At 40.4% G+C, this 18,795-nt stretch overlaps 2 protein-coding genes across 4 annotated transcripts; both read left to right on the plus strand.

Annotated features, from left to right (window-relative positions):
* Positions 1 to 78: 78 nt before the first annotated feature.
* Positions 79 to 6,740, plus strand: LOC135096549 (probable RNA polymerase II nuclear localization protein SLC7A6OS). Of its 3 annotated transcripts, none has more exons than XM_063998116.1 (8): positions 79 to 1,552; positions 2,274 to 2,462; positions 3,477 to 3,623; positions 3,923 to 4,123; positions 4,472 to 4,578; positions 5,056 to 5,202; positions 5,756 to 5,805; positions 6,299 to 6,740. In XM_063998116.1, the coding sequence occupies exons 2-8, from the start codon at positions 2,283 to 2,285 to the stop codon at positions 6,442 to 6,444; spliced, it is 978 nt and encodes a 325-aa protein (XP_063854186.1). In that variant the 5' UTR covers positions 79 to 1,552; positions 2,274 to 2,282; the 3' UTR covers positions 6,445 to 6,740. The 3 variants fall into 3 exon arrangements, with proteins under 3 accessions (XP_063854186.1, XP_063854188.1, XP_063854187.1); XM_063998117.1 differs by lacking the exon at positions 79 to 1,552 and adding an exon at positions 1,801 to 1,868; XM_063998118.1 differs by lacking the exon at positions 5,056 to 5,202.
* A 146-nt stretch (positions 6,741 to 6,886) lies between these two features.
* Positions 6,887 to 13,365, plus strand: LOC135096544 (gastrula zinc finger protein XlCGF57.1-like). Its single transcript, XM_063998110.1, has 2 exons — positions 6,887 to 8,632; positions 9,623 to 13,365. Exon 2 carries the CDS (start codon positions 9,709 to 9,711, stop codon positions 11,320 to 11,322), a length of 1,614 nt encoding a protein of 537 aa, XP_063854180.1. The 5' UTR covers positions 6,887 to 8,632; positions 9,623 to 9,708; the 3' UTR covers positions 11,323 to 13,365.
* The last annotated feature ends 5,430 nt before the right edge of the window (positions 13,366 to 18,795 follow it).

Consider the following 18,795-nt stretch of genomic DNA (forward strand, 5'->3'; position numbering starts at 1 on the left):
CCACTACGTCTAATAGGACTATTTCCTGCTCCTCCTTTTAACTACTACTACTATGACAGTAAAATATTGTGTACTGTCTACTTTCCAGCTAGTTAAGTATTATTTGCACAAAGGTGACATACAAGTTTATTAGATTTGTCATGAGCGAGGCATGCAAAAATGTACGGTAAAGTTTCGGCATGTTTAGACGTTAAGTTTATTCCCACGCAGTATTGTTTTTCGGTGTTTTTAATATATGCTTCTATTAACCAATAACCGCTTCATATTCAACCTCGTATAGATATTTAAATAAGAGCGAGAATAAAGTTATGTATTATTTGCACAAAGGTGACATACAAGTTTATTAGATCTGTCATGAGCGAGGCATGCAAAAATGTACGGTAAAGTTTCGGCATGTTTAGACGTTAAGTTTATTCCCACGCAGTATTGTTTTTCGGTGTTTTTAATATATGCTTCTATTAACCAATGACCGCTTCATATTCAACCTCGTATAGATATTTAAATAAGAGTGAGAATAAAGAAATACTACCTTGATCTTGCTTGTGTTTAATCTTTTGCTTGGCGTAACGTGAGTTTGTCCGGTTGTTATCGCCTATCGCACTCTTTAAATTCAGTGTTATTAACTTAGAACCGTAAAAAAAACACCCTTGAAAATCCGTCACTTCAACTAGAGCCTTTTGGAGTGTTTCTACTGTTAACAATGTATAAATCTTGTTAATCTGTCACTACAACCGTAAAAACACCCTTAAAAATCCGTGTCACTTCAACTAGAGCCTTTTAAAGAGTGTTTCTACTATTAATAACGTAGAGATTTTGTTAATATGTCATGATAACCTTAAAAAACAGTGCATCACTTCAATTACAGGCTTTAGAAATTAATGGAGATTCTCAAGTGTGCCTCTCTTGTCAATAACGTAGAAATCTTGCTAATCTGTCACTAGAACAGTAAAAAACACCCTTGAAAACCCTTGAAAACCCGCGCAACTTCAACTAAAGCCTTTGGAAAATAGTGTTGCTTTTTAAAAATTCTGGCAAAAAAGACTAAACTGTTAATAACGTAGAAATCTTGCTAATCTGTCACTAGAACCGTAAAAAACACCCTTGAAAACCCTTGAAAACCCGCGCAACTTCAACTAAAGCCTTTGGAAAATAGTGTTGCTTTTTAAAATTCTGGCAAAAAAGACTAAACTGTTAATAACGTAGAAATCTTGCTAATCTGTTACTAGAACCGTAAAAAACACCCTTGAAAACCCTTGAAAACCCGCGCAACTTCAACTAAAGCCTTTGGAAAATAGTGTTGCTTTTTAAAATTCTGGCAAAAAAGACTAAACTGTTAATAACGTAGAAATCTTGCTAATCTGTCACTACAACCGTAAAAAACACCCTTGAAAACCCTTGAAAACCCGCGCTACTTCAACTAAAGCCTTTGGAAAATAGTGTTGCTTTTTTAAATTCTGGCGGAAGACTTAACGCAACCGTCCCTTTAAAAAGACGCGGCGGGGTTTGTTTACATCCTGACCCTCGTACGTGGAAGTCTGCAAAGGAAGGAAATGTGAGTAATTTATCCCTTTTAATATATTTCCAGGCAAATTTGGACTTGTTAAGTGTTATGGAAGAGGGGAAGAGGGAGTGAGTGCGTGTGTTAGGCTTGTTTATTTAATTTCTTTGGTTTTATAGGCCTGTGTATGTGTGTTACTAAGTGTTCTAGAAGGTGGGGGGAGGGAGGTAGGGGTGAGAGAGAGGGAGAGGGAGTGAGTACCGTATTTCCTTTGTCAGTTTAACCCGGGAGAGAGAGAGAGAGAGAGAGAGAGAGAGAGAGAGAGAGAGAGAGAGCACCAACTACTACTACTACTACTACTACTACTAAGGTATCGGGTTAGTTTAGGTTGTGTTGTGTTAGGTTCGAGTGTGTTGGGAAGGAAATTAGGTTGTGTTGAGTTGAGTTGTGTTGAGTTGTGTTAGTTGTGTTGTGTTGGTTCAAAGTCTATGTTGCAATGAAATAATTTGGTATTTTTTTGGGTTAGATTAATTTCATTTATTTATTTATTTATTTTAGATTTAAAGTGAAAACCTTAACCTAACCTAACCTAACACACCTCCCTTTTCCACACACACACACACACACACACACACACACACACACACACACACACACTTGGAATAATAAACACATTAGTAAATTTTAAGAATGAATGTTTCTTTACTACTACTACTACTACTACTACTACTACTACTACTACTACTACTACTACTACTACTAACCTAACTCGCAGACACCAAACATGGCCACACTCATCCGAATCAAACGACGCGCTGCCGAGGAGCCCCTGGAGACAATTCTGGTGCGGGCCAAGCGGAGGAAGGTGGATGAGGGGGTGGAGGGGGCTGTGGGCGGAGCAGACAGTGGATTGCGTGATCAGCCGGCAGCCATTCTTGCCAGAGTGGCCACGGTGGAGACTAAGGTGTGTGTTTGTTTGTTTGTTTCTTTGTTTGTTTTTGTTTTTGTGTGTTTGTTTGGGGTTTGTTTTTAATTTGGGTGTTTTTTTGTTTATTTATTTGTTTGTTTGTTTGTTTGTTTTGTGTGTTTGTTTGGGGTTTTGTTTTTAATTTATTTGGGTGTTTTTTTGTTTATTTATTTGTTTATTTGTTTGTTTGTTTATTTTTTGTTATTTGTTTGTTTTTATTTTTGTTTTTGTTTTGTTTATTTTTTTAGGTTAATTTGCTGTTTTGTTTATTTGTTTTGTTTATTTTTTATTTATTTCTACTTTTGTTTGTTTTTTTCTTTGTTTACTTTTCTTGCATGCATTATTAAGTTGATTTATGTATTTGTTATAACTTTTTCTTACTCTTCTTCTTCTTATTCTTATTCTTATTCTTATTCTTATTCTTCTTCTTTTTCTTATTATTATTATTATTATTGTTACTATCATTATTATTATCACTATTACTTTATTATTATTATTATTATTATTATCATCATTTATGTCAGTGTCTTATAATCAAACACAACTTGATAACTTAAAACCCTCTAAAATCCCCTTAAATACCCCTAAAACACTCTTGGGTCCCTTAAATACCCCTAAAACACTCTTGGGTCCCTTATTCTCGTGCTATACATGATAGAGAGGTGGCCCACAAGAGGTACTTAAGCCTTCCATCACCAGAATCCCATGCACTTTATATTTCTGCGCGGAACCATGCCAAGTCTGTTCTCCAACTAGCCAAAAACTCCTTCATTAACAGAAAATGTCAAAACCTTTCAAGATCTAACTCCCCTCATGATTTCCGGCATCTAGCCAAAAATATCTCCAATAACTTAAATATCCTTGAAACACTCTTGGCTCCCTTAAACACCCTAAAACACTCTTTAATTCTCCACAAAAACAGTCTTAAAATCCCTAAAACACTCTTAAAACCCCTTAAAACAGTCTTGAACCCTTTAAATATCCCTAAAACAGTCCTGGATCCCTTAACAGGAGGCCAGGGTGGATGCCAGGGTGCTGCAGGAGGCTCAGAAGGGGTGGCAGCTGCGACAGAGGTATAAGAGGCTTGACCCAAAGGAAGGAAGGAAGGAGGCTGGCAGGAGGGAGGCCAAGGAGAGGGAGAGGGAGAGGAGGTACCAGGTGAGTGACAGAGAGAGAGAGAGAGAGAGAGAGAGAGAGAGAGAGAGAGAGAGAGAGAGAGAGAATTACTAGATTTATATGAAGATTAGTTGAAGAAATTTATTATTATTATTATTATTACAATATCTACTACTACTACTACTACTACTACTACTACTACTACTACTGCTACTGCTACCTTTCCAGAAGTTACGTGTTTTTAAAGAGAATATAAGAGCATATTGTGGTGATATCAGAGAGAGAGAGAGAGAGAGAGAGAGAGAGAGAGAGAGAGCATAACACTATCTTCCCTCCATCAGATAACATCAAGTTTTCGAGGTAACATCACAACAACAACAACAACAACAACAACAACAGCATCAACAACAACAACAACAACAGCACAAGACAGCAAGGACAGGAAGAGGAAGACAGAAGAAGAAGAAGAAGAACATGAAGAAGGAGAAGAAGAAGAGAAGAAGATTAAGATTTTTGACTCCGAAATTTCATCTTTACGAAATGTACGTGTGTGTGTGTGTGTGTGTGTGTGTGTGATGATAATTGAAGTATATATTGTGTGGTATCTCTCTTTCTTTCTTTCTTTCTTTAATTCTTTCTTTGTGTTTGTTTTCTTTCTTTCTTTCTTTCTGTTCCTTCCTTCCTTCCTTCCTTCCTTCCTTCCTTCCTTCCTTCCTTCCTTCCTTCCTTCCTTCCTTCCTTCCTTCCTTCCTTCCTTCCTTCCTTCCCTCTCTCTCTCTCTCTCTCTCTCTCTCTCTCTCTCTCTCTCTCTCTCTCTCTCTCTCTCTCTCTCTCTCTCTCTCTCCCTCTCCCTCTCACTCTCACTCTCACCTGCTTCTCTCTCCTCACAGACACAAGAGGATGTGATAACCTGCAATGGAGAGCCTATGGAGGTTAAATTTGTGTATGACCTTTATTACCTCCCCAGCACTGTGGACTGGGGTGACCTGGTGTGCGAGTAAGTGTGGTGGTGGTGGTGGTGGTAGTGGTAGTGGTGGTGGTGTGTGTTTTGTTTGTTATTTTTATTTATTTTTTTTGTTATTTTGTGTTTTGTTTGTTTGTTTGTTTGTTTACGTGTGATTTTGTGTGTTTTTGTTTGTTTGTTTATTTATTTTTCTCTCATTTTTATTTGCTTTTTTATTCTATAGTTTTTTTTTCATTTTTATTTTCCTTTTTTTTATATTTTCACTTTTTATTTATTTTATTTATTTATTTTCATTCTTATTTTCTTCATTTTTCTGCATTTTCATTTTATTTCTTTTATTTCATTTTATTTATTTTGGTGTGCGTGTGTGTGTGTGCATGCTTGAGTTTAATTGAGTTCAATTTAGTAAGTTAAGTCTCTCTCTCTCTCTCTCTCTCTCTCTCTCTCTCTCTCTCTCTCTCTCTCTCTCTCTCTCTCTCTCTCTCTCTCTCTCTCTCTCTTATTTTTCAGACAAAACATGTTAATGGCAGAAGAGGAAGAGGAAGAGGAAGAGGAGGAGGAGGAGGAGGATGAAAATGCAGAAGATAATTGGAGGAATGAGTATCCAGAAGAAGAAGAAGATGATGATGATGATGATGATGATGATGATGATGATGTGTAAGTGTCTGTCTGTCTGTCTGTCTGTATGTATGTATGTATATTTGTTTGTTTGTGTGTGTGTTTGTTTGTTTATTTGTTTGTGTGTTTGTTTGTTTGTTTGTTTGTCTCTCATAAAAATGTTATTGTTTTTATTATTTTATTGATATTTTATTATTATTTTTTTCTCATCTATAATTAAGTCATTTATTTTTATTTTTCCTTACTTCCTTTATTATTAGTAGTAGTAGTAGTAGTAGTAGTATTCATTATTTTATTTTCATCATTCTCAAAATATTTTAATTCTTTTCTTCTATTTTTCCACTTATTATCATTATTATTCTATTCCTCACTTCATTAATTTTACTTCTATTTCATCCTTCTCCTTTATTTATTTGCTATCAATCTATCTGTTTATCTGTCTACCAGTCTATTTATCTATCTATTTATCAGTCTGTCTATCTATCCATCTATCATTCCATCTATCTATTTATTTATCAATGCATCTTTTCAATTACCTTCATCTTTTTGCAGTGTTTGTTTAGTGATGTTTATTATTTTGTCTTTCCAACAGGGACGCATATGACTACATTACAAGACCAAACAGAAGAAACCTGCTGAGATGTAAGTAAACTGTATTCTCTCTCTCTCTCTCTCTCTCTCTCTCTCTCTCTCTCTCTCTCTCTCTCTCTCTCCAACACTGTTTTTCAAGGCAATACAGATGATTTCCCTGGTTCTCAATAGTGTTTCTCCTGTTATTAATGTAGAAATGTTGTTAATCTGTCACTGCAACCGTAAAAACACCCTTGAAATCCCAGGTCACTTCAACTACAGCCTTTGGAAAGTAGTGGAGGTTCTAAAGAGAGAGAGAGAGAGAGAGAGAGAAGATAAACAAAACAAATAGACAAACAAACAGATAGATAAAGAGAGAAAATAATAGAGAAAAAGACAAAAAGACAAAATAAATAAAAAAACGATCAAACAAACAAAAAGAGAGAGAGAGAGAAATATGAACACAGATAGACCCCCTCCTGTTTAATATACCCCAACAAACGCCTCCCCCATGACCCCCTCACCACCCCCCCTCACCACTCCCTCTCTCCCTCCTCTGTTCCAGGTGATTCAGATAGGAGCTTTGACGTGGAAGAGTACGAGGAAGAAGAGGAGGAACCAGCATTTGATGACTTTGGTAACCTTGTAATTGGTTCACTGAGACATAGGTTGGCTCTCACTAGGCTTACCAGTGAAAGTGAGAGTGACTGAGAGAGAGAGAGAGAGAGAGAGAGAGAGAGTATAATGTAAATATTTTATTATTAATCATTCTTGTTTTTGTTAATCTTAGAAGAGAGAGACAGAGAGAGAGAGAGAGAGACTTAAATAAATTCCTTTCCATAATAATAATAATAATAATAATAATAATGATAATAATAATAAAATTTACCAAAGAAAGATTTAAGAAAGTTTAGCATTTTTATATCAGTTTTCTTTAAATTTATTCTATTTTTAAGGTTAATTCACAATATTTCTTAAGGATTTGAATATAAACTTGTTTTGTAAGAGTTGTTATATTTCTCTCCTATTCTTATCATTAGTAGTAATAGTAGTAGTGATAATAGTAGTAGTAGTAACAATAATGATAGTAATAAGAGTAATAATAACAGTAGTGAAAGACTGAGAATACTGGTTAACTCTTGCATTAGGGAGGTGGACAGAATAGTGGTGAAAGACTGAGAATACTGGTTAACTCTTGCATTAGGGAGGTGGACAGAATAGTAGTGAAAGACTGAGAATACTGGTTAACTCTTGCATTAGGGAGGTAGACGGAATAGTGGTGAAAGACTGAGAATACTGGTTAACTCTTGCAGTAGGGAGGTGGACAGAATAGTGGTGAAAGACTGAGAATACTGGTTAACTTTTGCACTAGGGAGATGGACAGAATAGTGGTAAAAGTGGGAATACTGGTTAACTCTTGCATTAGGAAGGTTGACAGAATAGTGGTGAAAGACTGAGAATACTGGTTAACCCTTGCATTAGGGAGGTGGACAGAATAGTGGTGAAAGAATGCTAGTGAACTCTTGCATTAGGGAGGTGGACTGAATAGTGGTGAAAGACTGAGAATACTGGTTAACTCTTGCATTAGGGAGGTGGACAAAATAGTGGTGAAAGACTGAGAATACTGGTTAATTCTTGCACTAGGGAGGTGGACAGAATAGTGGTGAAAGACTGAGAATACTGGTTAACTCTTGCAGTAGGGAGGTGGACAGAATAGTAGTGAAAGACTGAGAATACTGGTTAACTCTTGCACTAGGGAGGTGGACAGAATAGTGGTGAAAGACTGAGAATACTGGTTAACTCTTGCATTAGGGAGGTGGACAGAATAGTGGTGAAAGACTGAGAATACTGGTTAACTCTTGCATTAGGGAGGTGGACAGAATAGTGGTGAAAGACTGAGAATACTGGTTAACTCTTGCATTAGGGAGGTGGACAGAATAGTGTAGTGGTGAGTAAGTAAAGTCATATCAAATTGTAGTGACAACCTTTGACCAACCAGACAGGTCTACTACTACTACTACTACTACTACTACTACTACTACTACTACTACTACTACTACTTCTACTACTACTGGATCAGTGTATGGACAGGGATGACAGGTGGAAACAGACTGGCAGGTTTCATACAGGTCTGATGGCTTCCTGCACCAACCCTTGTGTTCTTATGTACTACTACTACTACTACTACTACTACTACTACTATTGGTGCTACTGCTTGGAAGGCCCTGTGCCCCTGGAGTGGTGCCACCCTGCGTCCATTGCAAGACTCTTGTCCTCCAGTGTGCGATAATGCCTCATTCATGACTTTCAGGGGTGGACCTCACTCGCCTCTTTTTTCTTTTTATTTATTTCATTTATTTATTTATTTATTTTTATTATCTTCGCTACCCTTATCCAGTGTCCTGTGTGTTACATAGCAATATAACAAAAAGCGCAGTACATTGTCTGGGGTGAGCTGTTTTTTGGCATCTTGGCTCTTTGCGTGGGCAGCAGAAGTCAACATTTCAAGTTTCCCGCCTTCTACCCACGGTGCGCTGGTTCTCTTTCACTTACTCAGAATTTATAAATAATTCGTAGATGATCACCGTTATTTGTATACTGAAAACAAGGGACAAAGAACAAAAGAAAATTAAGAACCAATAAAAAGTAAAAAGTTTAGAGTGCCGTTAGAAAAGTAGAAAAACAAGGCAAGATTTTCGCGGGCACCGGGCAGAGAGAGAGAGAGAGAGAGGATTACTCTACACAAACAATTCTGTGCTCTCACTCCTAAGACAAGCAGGCACGCCCACACACTCCCTGCACGCCCACCTGCAACAGACGAGCAGTAAGGAGAGGCTGAGAGAGAGAGAGAAAGTGAGGAAGAACCGCGCACGCCTACAGGCAGCAGACGAGCCGCAAGGTGAGGCTGAGAGGGAAGAAGGGAGAAGTGGTGGTAAATTTATAGTTTAAGCCAATGTCCCCAATCTGTACCCACGGCCCACGGCGTTATTATTAATTTCCGACAAGTAGTGTAATCATTAGAAATGATGTGAATAGTGAGAAGAACAAAATGAGGTAGGTTATTACCACGTAGTGTGTAATGGCTTAAACTATAATAAAACCCAAGTGATCAATTGGTTCCTTGTTTGTTTGTTTGTTTGTTTGTTTTGAAAGTGATGAATATTTGTATTTGGTGGTGGTTTGTGTATCCAGATGAGCAAAGGCAAGTGTTGTGTTTGTTAGTAGGCTGAGCGTTGCACCTGTTATCTTGTTAATACGTTTTTCTGGTGATAAATTCTTTGACAAAATCACTCCCAGATCTTTTCCTCTTGTTGTCTTATTTATTGTTTCATTTCCCATCTTATAGTTACAGCCACACCTTGTGTTACTTTTTCCAAACTCCAAATTCCTCTGTTGCAGGTGCCAGGTGTATCTTGTCTGTGCAGGCTGTGTGTTAGGCTGAGGCTGAGGCAGGAAGCCCCTCGCTGCCTGTGTGGTGACGGCCTCCTCTGTTGCAGGTGCCAGGTGTATCTTGTCTGTGCAGGCTGTGTGTTAGGCTGAGGCTGAGGCAGGAAGCCCCTCGCTGCCTGTGTGGTGACGGCCTCCTCTGTTGCAGGTGCCAGGTGTATCTTGTCTGTGCAGGCTGTGTGTTAGGCTGAGGCTGAGGCAGGAAGCCCCTCGCTGCCTGTGTGGTGACGGCCTCCTCTGTTGCAGGTGCCAGGTGTATCTTGTCTGTGCAGGCTGTGTGTTAGGCTGAGGCTGAGGCAGGAAGCCCCTCGCTGCCTGTGTGGTGACGGCCTCCTCTGTTGCAGGTGCCAGGTGTATCTTGTCTGTGCAGGCTGTGTGTTAGGCTGAGGCTGAGGCAGGAAGCCCCTCGCTGCCTGTGTGGTGACGGCCTCCTCTGTTGCAGGTGCCAGTGACAGGAGTCCCTCCGTGCATCCCTCCTGCAGCCCCAGGCTTCCTGCAGGACCGGACGCAGCCAGGAGCAGCGTTGCAATGGAGGGTGCAAGGCCAGGAAACAGCAGCAGCAGCAGCAGCAGCAGCAGCAGCAGCAGTGGCAGCAGGAACAGCCTGGAGCAGCGGGCGACCCTGGGTGTGAGGACCTACACTTGTGACCACTGCGGCAAAGTGTGCTCCACCAAGGCTGCCATTGCCAGACACGTCCTCTCCCATGCCAGCAAGACAAGGCTGAGAGGCAGGAGTGGCCCCGCTGAACACACTGCCACCCACACTGGTGGCAGGAACCACAGGTGTGACCTCTGCGGGAAGACATTTGTCCGGAAGAGTCATCTTGACAGACACATCCTCACCCACACTGGGGAGAGAAAGTTCCAGTGCCTGGAGTGTGGCAAAAGATTTATTGAGAAAAGTTCCCTTAAGAAACACATCCTCACCCACACTGGGGAGAGAAAGTTCCAGTGCCTGGAGTGTGGCAAAAGATTTATTGAGAAAAGTTCCCTTAAGAAACACATCCTCACCCACACTGGGGAGAGAAAGTTCCAGTGCCTGGAGTGTGGCAAAAGATTTATTGAGAAAAGTTCCCTTAAGAAACACATCCTCACCCACACTGGGGAGAGAAAGTTCCAGTGCCTGGAGTGTGGCAAAAGATTTATCCACAAAAGTTATCTGAACACACACATCCTCACCCACACTGGGGAGAGAAAGTTCCAGTGCCTGGAGTGTGGCAAAAGATTTATCCACAAAAGTTATCTTAACACACACATCCTCACCCACACTGGGGAGAGAAAGTTCCAGTGCCTGGAGTGTGGAAAAAGATTTATCACCAAAAGTAATCTTAACAGACACATCCTCACCCACACTGGGGAGAAAAAGTTCCAGTGCCTGGAGTGTGGGAAAAGATTTACCCACAAAAGTAATCTTAACACACACATCCTCACCCACACTGGGGAGAAAAAGTTCCAGTGCCTGGAGTGTGGCAAAAGATTTATCCAGAAAGGTGATCTTAACACACACATCCTCACCCACACTGGGGAGAAAAAGTTCCAGTGCCTGGAGTGTGGGAAAAGATTTACCCACAAAAGTAATCTTAACAAACACATCCTCACCCACACTGGGGAGAGAAAGTTCCAGTGCCTGGAGTGTGGCAAAAGATTTACCCACAAAAGTAATCTTAACAAACACATCCTCACCCACACTGGGGAGAGAAAGTTCCAGTGCCTGGAGTGTGGGAAAAGATTTACCCAGAAAAGTGATCTTGACAGACACATCCTCACCCACACTGGGGAGAGAAAGTTCCAGTGCCTGGAGTGTGGGAAAAGATTTACCCACAAAAGTCATCTTAACACACACATCCTCACCCACACTGGGGAGAGAAAGTTCCAGTGCCTGGAGTGTGGGAAAAGATTTACCCAGAAAAGTCATCTTAACACACACATCCTCACCCACACTGGGGAGAGAAAGTTCCAGTGCCTGGAGTGTAGGAAAAGATTTACCCACAAGGGTTCCCTTGACAGACACATCCTCACCCACACTGGGGAGAGAAAGTTCCAGTGCCTGGAGTGTGGGAAAGGGTTTACCCACAAGGGTTCCCTTGACAGACACATCCTCACCCACACTGGAAAGAAGAAGAGAAAACAGGCAAAATCATAGATGTTGCAGTCCCCGGTGACTCCGGCCTCAGTAGAGCTGAAAGGCACACAACTACAAAACATCACCACCTAAAAAGTGACCAAGAACAACATGGTCACCGACGGACACCGGTGTGACACCAGTGGTGGTGTGGGCGACGGGGCTAATGAAGAAAACCTGGAGAGCTGCCTGGAGGCAGTCCCCGGTCGCCCAAGTGCCCACGAGGTACGCACAGCTGCGGTCGAGGGAACGGTCGCCGCGCTGAACAGAGCCCTGGGATGCAGTGCCTGGGCTGCCGAGGGCGTGACCGCAGACCCCGGGCTCGGGGCCCATTGCACTCGCCAGACGGCAGAACAGGAAGGTGCAGAAGACGGGGAGAGAAAGTTCCCGTGCCTGCAGCGTGGGAAGAGATTTGCCCGCAGAGGTAATCTTAACACGCACATCCTCACCCACACTGGGGCTTGTACAAACTCGGCGCACCCTGAGTGTAGGAAGAGGGAAGGAAGCAGAAACAGCAGGATCTGCTCTGAACCACCCTGGAGAGAGAAACTGCAGCAGAGGATCACCCATCAAAAAGAAGAAATCTGGCAGATAACAAGCTTCCTGCAAGACCAAAACCACACAAGGAACCTCCTCAAGAAAAAAGACAGAATGACAGCAAGGCGCAGCGCAGGCAGCGGCCGGCTGGCCGGGCGGGAGACCGGCAGGGAGGGGCCGAGCCCCGGCCGAAGCCTTGGCACCACAGATGAGGACAAAGACAAGAAAATAAAGGCCAGAAAGATGAAGAGGCAGCTTGCAGAAAAGCCAGGGGTGGTGTGCAGGCACGTGGCAAAGACCTCAACAGAATTACAAGACCCGCCCGAGGAAGAAGTGGCCGAGGGATGCTGCAGGCCACTGCTGCTGGAAGACCCCACGCAGCACCAGGCAGCCCCGGGGATACAGACCACCACGGTTAAACACACAAGTAAACAACAACAATGCCAGCCGTTCAGCTTACACAGGAAGGTCTGCTGGCCACAAGACTACTGCCACAAACCAGCTGGCAATACCACCAGTGACTTGTGGGTGTGGTGTGGTGTGGTGTGGTGACTGGCCACAAGACTACTGCCACAAACCAGCTGGCAATACCACCAGTGACTTGTGGGTGTGGTGTGGTGTGGTGTGGTGACTGGCCACAAGACTACTGCCACAAACCAGCTGGCAATACCACCAGTGACTTGTGGGTGTGGTGTGGTGTGGTGACTGGCTCAAAGGTTTATCCTGAAATGTAATCTTGACACACCTGCTCACCCACACTGGGGAAAGGAAGTGCAGCAGGTGTGGTGTTTGTGGCTGTGCTCATCACTTTTTTCTTTATTTTTTAGCTAATTGATCAATAAAGTGTTGTCAGCCTTGTACACACAGCTTTGGTTCACTTGCACAAGGTTTTGGGGGCTCGGGGGTGTTCCTAAGGGGGGCACTAACTGTCCAGGGGTGTTCCTGCTTGTTTCTGTCTCTCTGTGTCTCTGGTTTTGGTGTCTCCCTCCCAAACATTATTTTCACAACAAGCCACAAACCAACATCCCTTCATTAACACTTAGATACCTTAACTTAACTCACCCACAAAACTCCCACAAACTGACTAACTTGTTTTTTGTTTATTGTTTGTTTATTTTATTTGTTTTATTGGTGTATTTTTTATTTGAAAGTAGCCATATTCTTAAGGTTTTTATGGTTCTGTTTATTATTGTTTGGGCTGTCCTGTGTTTGTGATTGCTGGACTCATATAGAAATGGGTAGTTTTATTGAAGGGGTGAAACAATGACAATACTGCCTGGCTCTTGCACTAGTGAGGTGGACAGAATAGGGATGAGAATAAAGAGAAATTGTCATAGGAAATACAAACTGGCAGACTTTAGAGTGTAACAGTGAAGGGGTTGAAAAAGTGGAGGTACTGTTTAGCTCTTGCACTAGTGGGGTGGACAGAATAGGAGAGGATTCTTAAAAGTTTGGCATTGTTAGCTTGAAAGATTATACTTGAAAGATTATTTATTACATGTTGAAAGGACAGAATAAGGATGAAAATATATAGAAAGTCTTGTGAAGATACTGGTTAACTCTTGTACTAGTGAGGTAGACAGAATAGGAGGCCATTCTAACAAGTTTGCCAGTGTTAGTTTGAAAGGCGATACTTCAAAAAAAGACTTGTTACATATTTAAAGGACAGAATAGGGGTGAAAATAAATGAGAAGAAGTAGAAAGTCTTGTTATCAGGGGGACATGAGAAAAATTTTGGCAGTGTTAATGTGTTTGTTACCGACTTTTTTCACCTCGCATCACCTCTGTCTCTCTCCTGAACCTCTAAAAAAATATGTAGAATGCATTTAGACAAGTTAGGAAGGAGGTTAAGAGAGAGAGGTGAGATGAAGTGAGAATATTCCTATGTATTTTCTGTCATAACACCTCATATCACCTTTTGTCTCCCCTGAACCTCTAAAAATATCAACAGTGAGACATTTAGACAAGTTAGGGAGGTGAAGAGAGAGAGAGAGGTGAGATGAAGTGACATTATTCCTGTCTCTCTCCCAGCTTAAACTTTCAAAAATATTTATAATGAGAAATGTAGACAAGTTAGAGAGGTGTAGAGAGATAGAGGTGAGATGAAGTGACATTATTGTTTTGTTTCTTGCCTAACACCTTTCTCTCTCTCCTTCTCTTGGCCTCTGCCTCCTCAAAAAGAGCCTATATTAATGAACTGGTGATGCCACATGCCTATAATACCTTGTAACAACATTTCATCATAAAATCTGCCAACGCTGGTTCAATTATAATCATTGTCATTGCTCATGTTAAGCTTATTATTATTATTATTATTATTATTATTATTATTATTATTATTATTATTATTATTATTATTACTATTATTATTATCATGTCATGCATTAGTGTTTTCATTTGTTTCCTGCGCCGTCATTGGTGCAGGAAATATCATGATGTTTTGGTTGCAAGAGTCCATGTATATATAGATTGAGCCATCGTATTCATGTTTTTCATTGTGTGGTGTTGTAAATATACTTTATCTGTAAATAAAAAATGTATCCTATGACATTTGTTGATTTTATTGTATGTGTGTTAGGTTAGGTTAGCATAGTCTATATACAAGCTCTTGGCAGTGCATATATATCACAGACAGATTGTTAGACAGTAAATTAATTTGAAGTAGAACCAATTGTTGTGTGTGTGTTAGGTTAGCCTATCACACCCTTATCTTAGAAATATTCCTTTGTACATGCTTATGTACCACAGCCAGATACACAGTGATTAGGGAGGTGGATGGAATAGATGGTGAAAGACTGAATATACTGGTTCACTCTTGCATTGCGGAGGTGGACAGAATAGTGGTGAAAGACTGAATATACTAGTTGACTCTTGCATTGTGGAGGTGGACAGAATAGTGGTGAAAGAGTGAATATACTGGTTGACTCTTGCATTGGGGAGGTGGACAGAATAGTGGTGAAAGAGTGAATATACTGGTTGACTCTTGCATTGGGGAGGTGGACAGAATAGTGGTGAAAGAGTGAATATACTGGTTGACTCTTGCATTGCGGAGGTGGACGGAATAGTGGTGAAAGAGTGAATATACTGGTTGACTCTTGCATTGGGGAGGTGGACAATAGGAGATGAAGGAGTGAAGATATTGGTTAACTCGTTCTCTATTTTATTCGAGTTTTCATTAATTTATGGTTTAATTGTGAGTGATAGGCTAACCCTTTCACTCGTTCAGTCTTCAGTATCATTATAAACACTCTACTGTGTCTTTCGTAACTTCTAATTAATTTTTAGGTTCACTTATAAACTCAATCTTCTCGTTTTCTATGATTTTATTCGAGTTTCCGTCAATTTAAAGGTTTAATTATAAGTGATAGGCTAGTTGGCGCCCGGAACCGACTCCCTCTCTCTCTCTCTCTCTCTCTTAACACCTCACAGTGCTTCAAGTGACATGTTTTCATTTCTATTCGCTTATAAACTCAATCTACCCTCGCATTTCCTGCCATATAATTAAAGTATCCGGTTGTACCCCATGGTGAGGGTCCGCTTGTTTCCACCTCCTTCACCGAGGGAGGGAGGCAGACTGCTCCTGGCGCTTTGGGATTCTTTATTTATTTATTTATTTTTTTTATTCTCTTCCTCAGTGTACCTGGGAAACACCGTGCAGTGCGGTTGTGTGTGTGTCCTCTTTTCATTTAAACACCAGGGAACGGGACCACAGAGGCACAGGAGGTCAATTAAGGTGAGTTTAGTAGTGACAGGGAGCAGAGGTCTGGCTTCAACCTACGACACTACCTGGAAAACACTGGAAATACCTGGAAAATACTTGATACTTAATAGCAAAAGGGAGAAGAGAAGAGAGAAAATAATGCTATTTATCATGGAATAGAGGCGGACACACACACACACACACACATACATATATACACACACACACACATATATATATACACACACACACACACACACACACACATATGCATACACACAGCTGAAATTAATCCATAAAATAGAGAAATAACCTTCACAACAACCAGAAATAACAAGGAAAGAGAGATAGCCAACTTTGTTTTCATCTGACCCCCCTCCCAGCCCTCCCGCGGCCGCCATGATGGATTGCCAGAATCTACCCCCGGTTCTAATATTTTTTCTATTTTCTTAACTTATATATTTAGGCTTTTTAACTTAGATTTTATGGTTTGTAAAAATATTTGGTGGTGTTTTGAGTGTTTTGCGTGCGAGTGTTAAGGGAAACATGTCGATTATGAGGTTGTTTCAGCGTAAATAAGTGTTGCTGTTTGCCGTTAAATTTTTCATACCGCCAAACATAATTTTTTATTTCAGCCGCTTGGCAAGATTTTATGGGCTCAAAAAATCGTTTATTGTTTTTTAAATGTGTTGTGATGCTTTTGAGTGAAATACGTGAACTTTTAGAGGGGTTTTAGGCCCGTTGAAAACTCAAAATGTTGACATTTTTAAATTATTTATTTATTTATTTCAGCTTCCGGTTAACTTCTGATTGTTTGTAAAAATAGTTTCGATTTTTTAAAGTGTATTGTGTTCGTGATAAATGAGATTTGTGGACTTTGGAATGTTTTTTTTTATCGTGTTTGTTCGAACACTTTTTCATATAGTTATTTAAATATAGCTTTATTATTACTGAAGCTTGGAATATTTTTATATGTCAAGAATTAATCTAAAATTATGCCCTTTCATAATATGTAAAGCATTCCGGCCTAGCTCCATTTTTGCGAGGGGTCATTTTCAAAATCATTCGCGTGACGTAAATATGGCGTGACGTCATCAGCCGCCTTCATCTGGGGACCGAGACCTGGACCTTCCCACCTCCCAGTGCCCTTCCATCAGTGTTTAGTGTAATTTCCTATATTTTCCAGCTGTTTTCATGCATAGAGAAGAATAGAAAGAGGAGGAAAGAAGGAGAAATGAAGGAGGAAAAAGAAGAAGGAAGGGAAGGAGGAAGACGAGAAGGAAAAGAGGAAATATTAAGAAGACAATATTTTCACTGAATTTCCAGCGTTTTAAAGGTAAGCAAAAGTAGTTGTAGTAGCAGTAGCAGTAGTAGTAGTAGTAGTGGTGGTGGTGGTGGTGGTGGTGGTGTAGCAGCCTTGTTATAATATAAGATGAAGTGTTTTGAGTTAAATACGCAATTTTTTTTCTAGGCATTTTGAAATAGAAGTGAGAGTTTTTGGTGTTTTGAAAGGGAATATTCGTGCTTGCAGTGTTTTTTTTAAAGTGAATTCTTCGTTTCTGTGGCGTTTTAAAAAGGCAGGGGATGTTTTTTTTTTTTATTATTATTTTTTGTGTGTTTTTTTTAAGATTTTCGTGTTTTTCAAGTTTGTTTGGGTAGAAATTGTTATTTTTTCGCTGTCTGGGTAGTTGTGTGTCTCTTTTTTAAGTATTTTTGGCTAGAAATGTGTGTTTTTTGGGTGTTTTGGAAGCAAATTATATGTTTTTTTCGGTGTTTTTGTGTAGAAGTAAGTGTTTCTTGGGTGTTTTGAAAGGAGAATGTGGTTTTTTTTATTGTTTTTGGTTTGGAAAAGTGTGTTTTTGGGTGTTTTGAAAGGAAATTACATGTTTTTCAGTGTTTTTTGGGCATAAATAAGTGTTTTTTGGGGTGTTATGAAAGGAAATCGCATGTTTTTCAGTGTTTTGGGTAGAAATGTGTGTTTTTTTGGGTTTTGAAAGGAAATTAAGTGTTATTTAAGTGTTTTTGACTAGAAATGTGTGTTTTTTGGTGTGTTGAAAGGAAATCGCATGTTTTTCAGTGTTTGGGTAGAAATCTATGTTTTTTTGGGTGTTTTGAAAGGAAATCACGTGTTTTTTCAGTTTTTTTTTGCGTAGAAATTAATGTTTTTGAGTTATTTCTGACCGGTAATCAGTGTTTTCTTTGGGTACTGTTAACAGAAATAGCTGTTCTGGGACGATTTTGTGTTTTTTTTAGTATTAAAAGGAGAAAAATAGTGTTGCTAGATGTTATTGGGCAGGAAAATTTGTGTTTCTAGGTGTTTTTGGGGAGGAAAATTGTGCTAGATGTTTTGGGGAGGAAAATTGTGTTTGTAGGTGTTCTTGGAAGGAGGAAAAATGTGCTTCTAGGTGTTTTGAGGGAGTAAAATTGTGTTTCTGGGTGTTTTTGGGGAGGAAAATTGTGTTTCTAGGTGTTTTTGGGGAGGAAAATTGTGTTTCTGGGTGTTTTTGGGGAGGAAAATTGTGCTTCTAGGTGTTCTTGGGAGGATAATTGTGTTTCTAGATGATTTTGGGGAGTAAAATTGTTTCTGGGTGTTTTTGGGGAGGAAAATTGTGTTTCTAGGTGTTTTTGGGGAGGAAAATTGTGCTTCTGGATGTTTTTGGGGAGGAAAAATGTGTTTCTAGGTGTTTCTGGTGTGTGTGTGTGTGTGTGTGTGTGTGTGTGTGTGTGTGTGTTGCCTTGTCTTTCGTTGTACATATGCTTATGCAGTGTGTGTGTGTGTGTGTGTGTGTGTGTGTGTGTGTGTGTGTGTGTGTGTGTGTGTGTGTGTGTGTGTGTGTGTGTGTGTGTTGCCTTGTCTTTCGTTGTACATATGCTTATGCTGTGTGTGTGTGTGTGTGTGTGTGTGTGTGTGTGTGTGTTTATAAAACGTAGGCGCGCGTACATTTGTGTTGCAGTGGTTTGAGTGTGTTTTGGGGAAGTTTTGGTGTGTGTTGGTGTGATTATTTTGGGGTTTGGGAATTGTGTAATGATGCTGGCGATAGTTATGGGGGGGTGTCAGGCTAGATGCAGGATGCTTGCGCTAACACGACAGATTTTAAGGTGTTTTGGGAAGGAGGTGTTGTATAAGACGTGTGTGAGGGGTGTTGTAATGTGCGTTGTGATATATGAAGCTATTAGATGCAAGTGTGGGGCCAGCAAAATGAAGTTAACAAACAGGCCTAACACTAATAAAATGACTCACACTAATTATATCGTAG

This window comes from Scylla paramamosain, unplaced genomic scaffold, assembly GCF_035594125.1.
Source record: "Scylla paramamosain isolate STU-SP2022 unplaced genomic scaffold, ASM3559412v1 Contig4, whole genome shotgun sequence".
Classification (NCBI taxonomy): domain Eukaryota; kingdom Metazoa; phylum Arthropoda; class Malacostraca; order Decapoda; family Portunidae; genus Scylla; species Scylla paramamosain.

Coding starts and splice junctions, on each gene's coding strand:
- LOC135096549 (XM_063998116.1), top strand. CDS start 2,283: ATGGCCACACTCATCCGAATCAAACGACGCGCTGCCGAGGAGCCCCTG. Junction 4,124..4,471: donor AAATTTCATCTTTACGAAAT/GTACGTGTGTGT, acceptor CTCTCCTCACAG/ACACAAGAGGATGTGATAAC. Junction 5,806..6,298: donor CAGAAGAAACCTGCTGAGAT/GTAAGTAAACTG, acceptor CCTCTGTTCCAG/GTGATTCAGATAGGAGCTTT.
- LOC135096544 (XM_063998110.1), top strand. CDS start 9,709: ATGGAGGGTGCAAGGCCAGGAAACAGCAGCAGCAGCAGCAGCAGCAGC.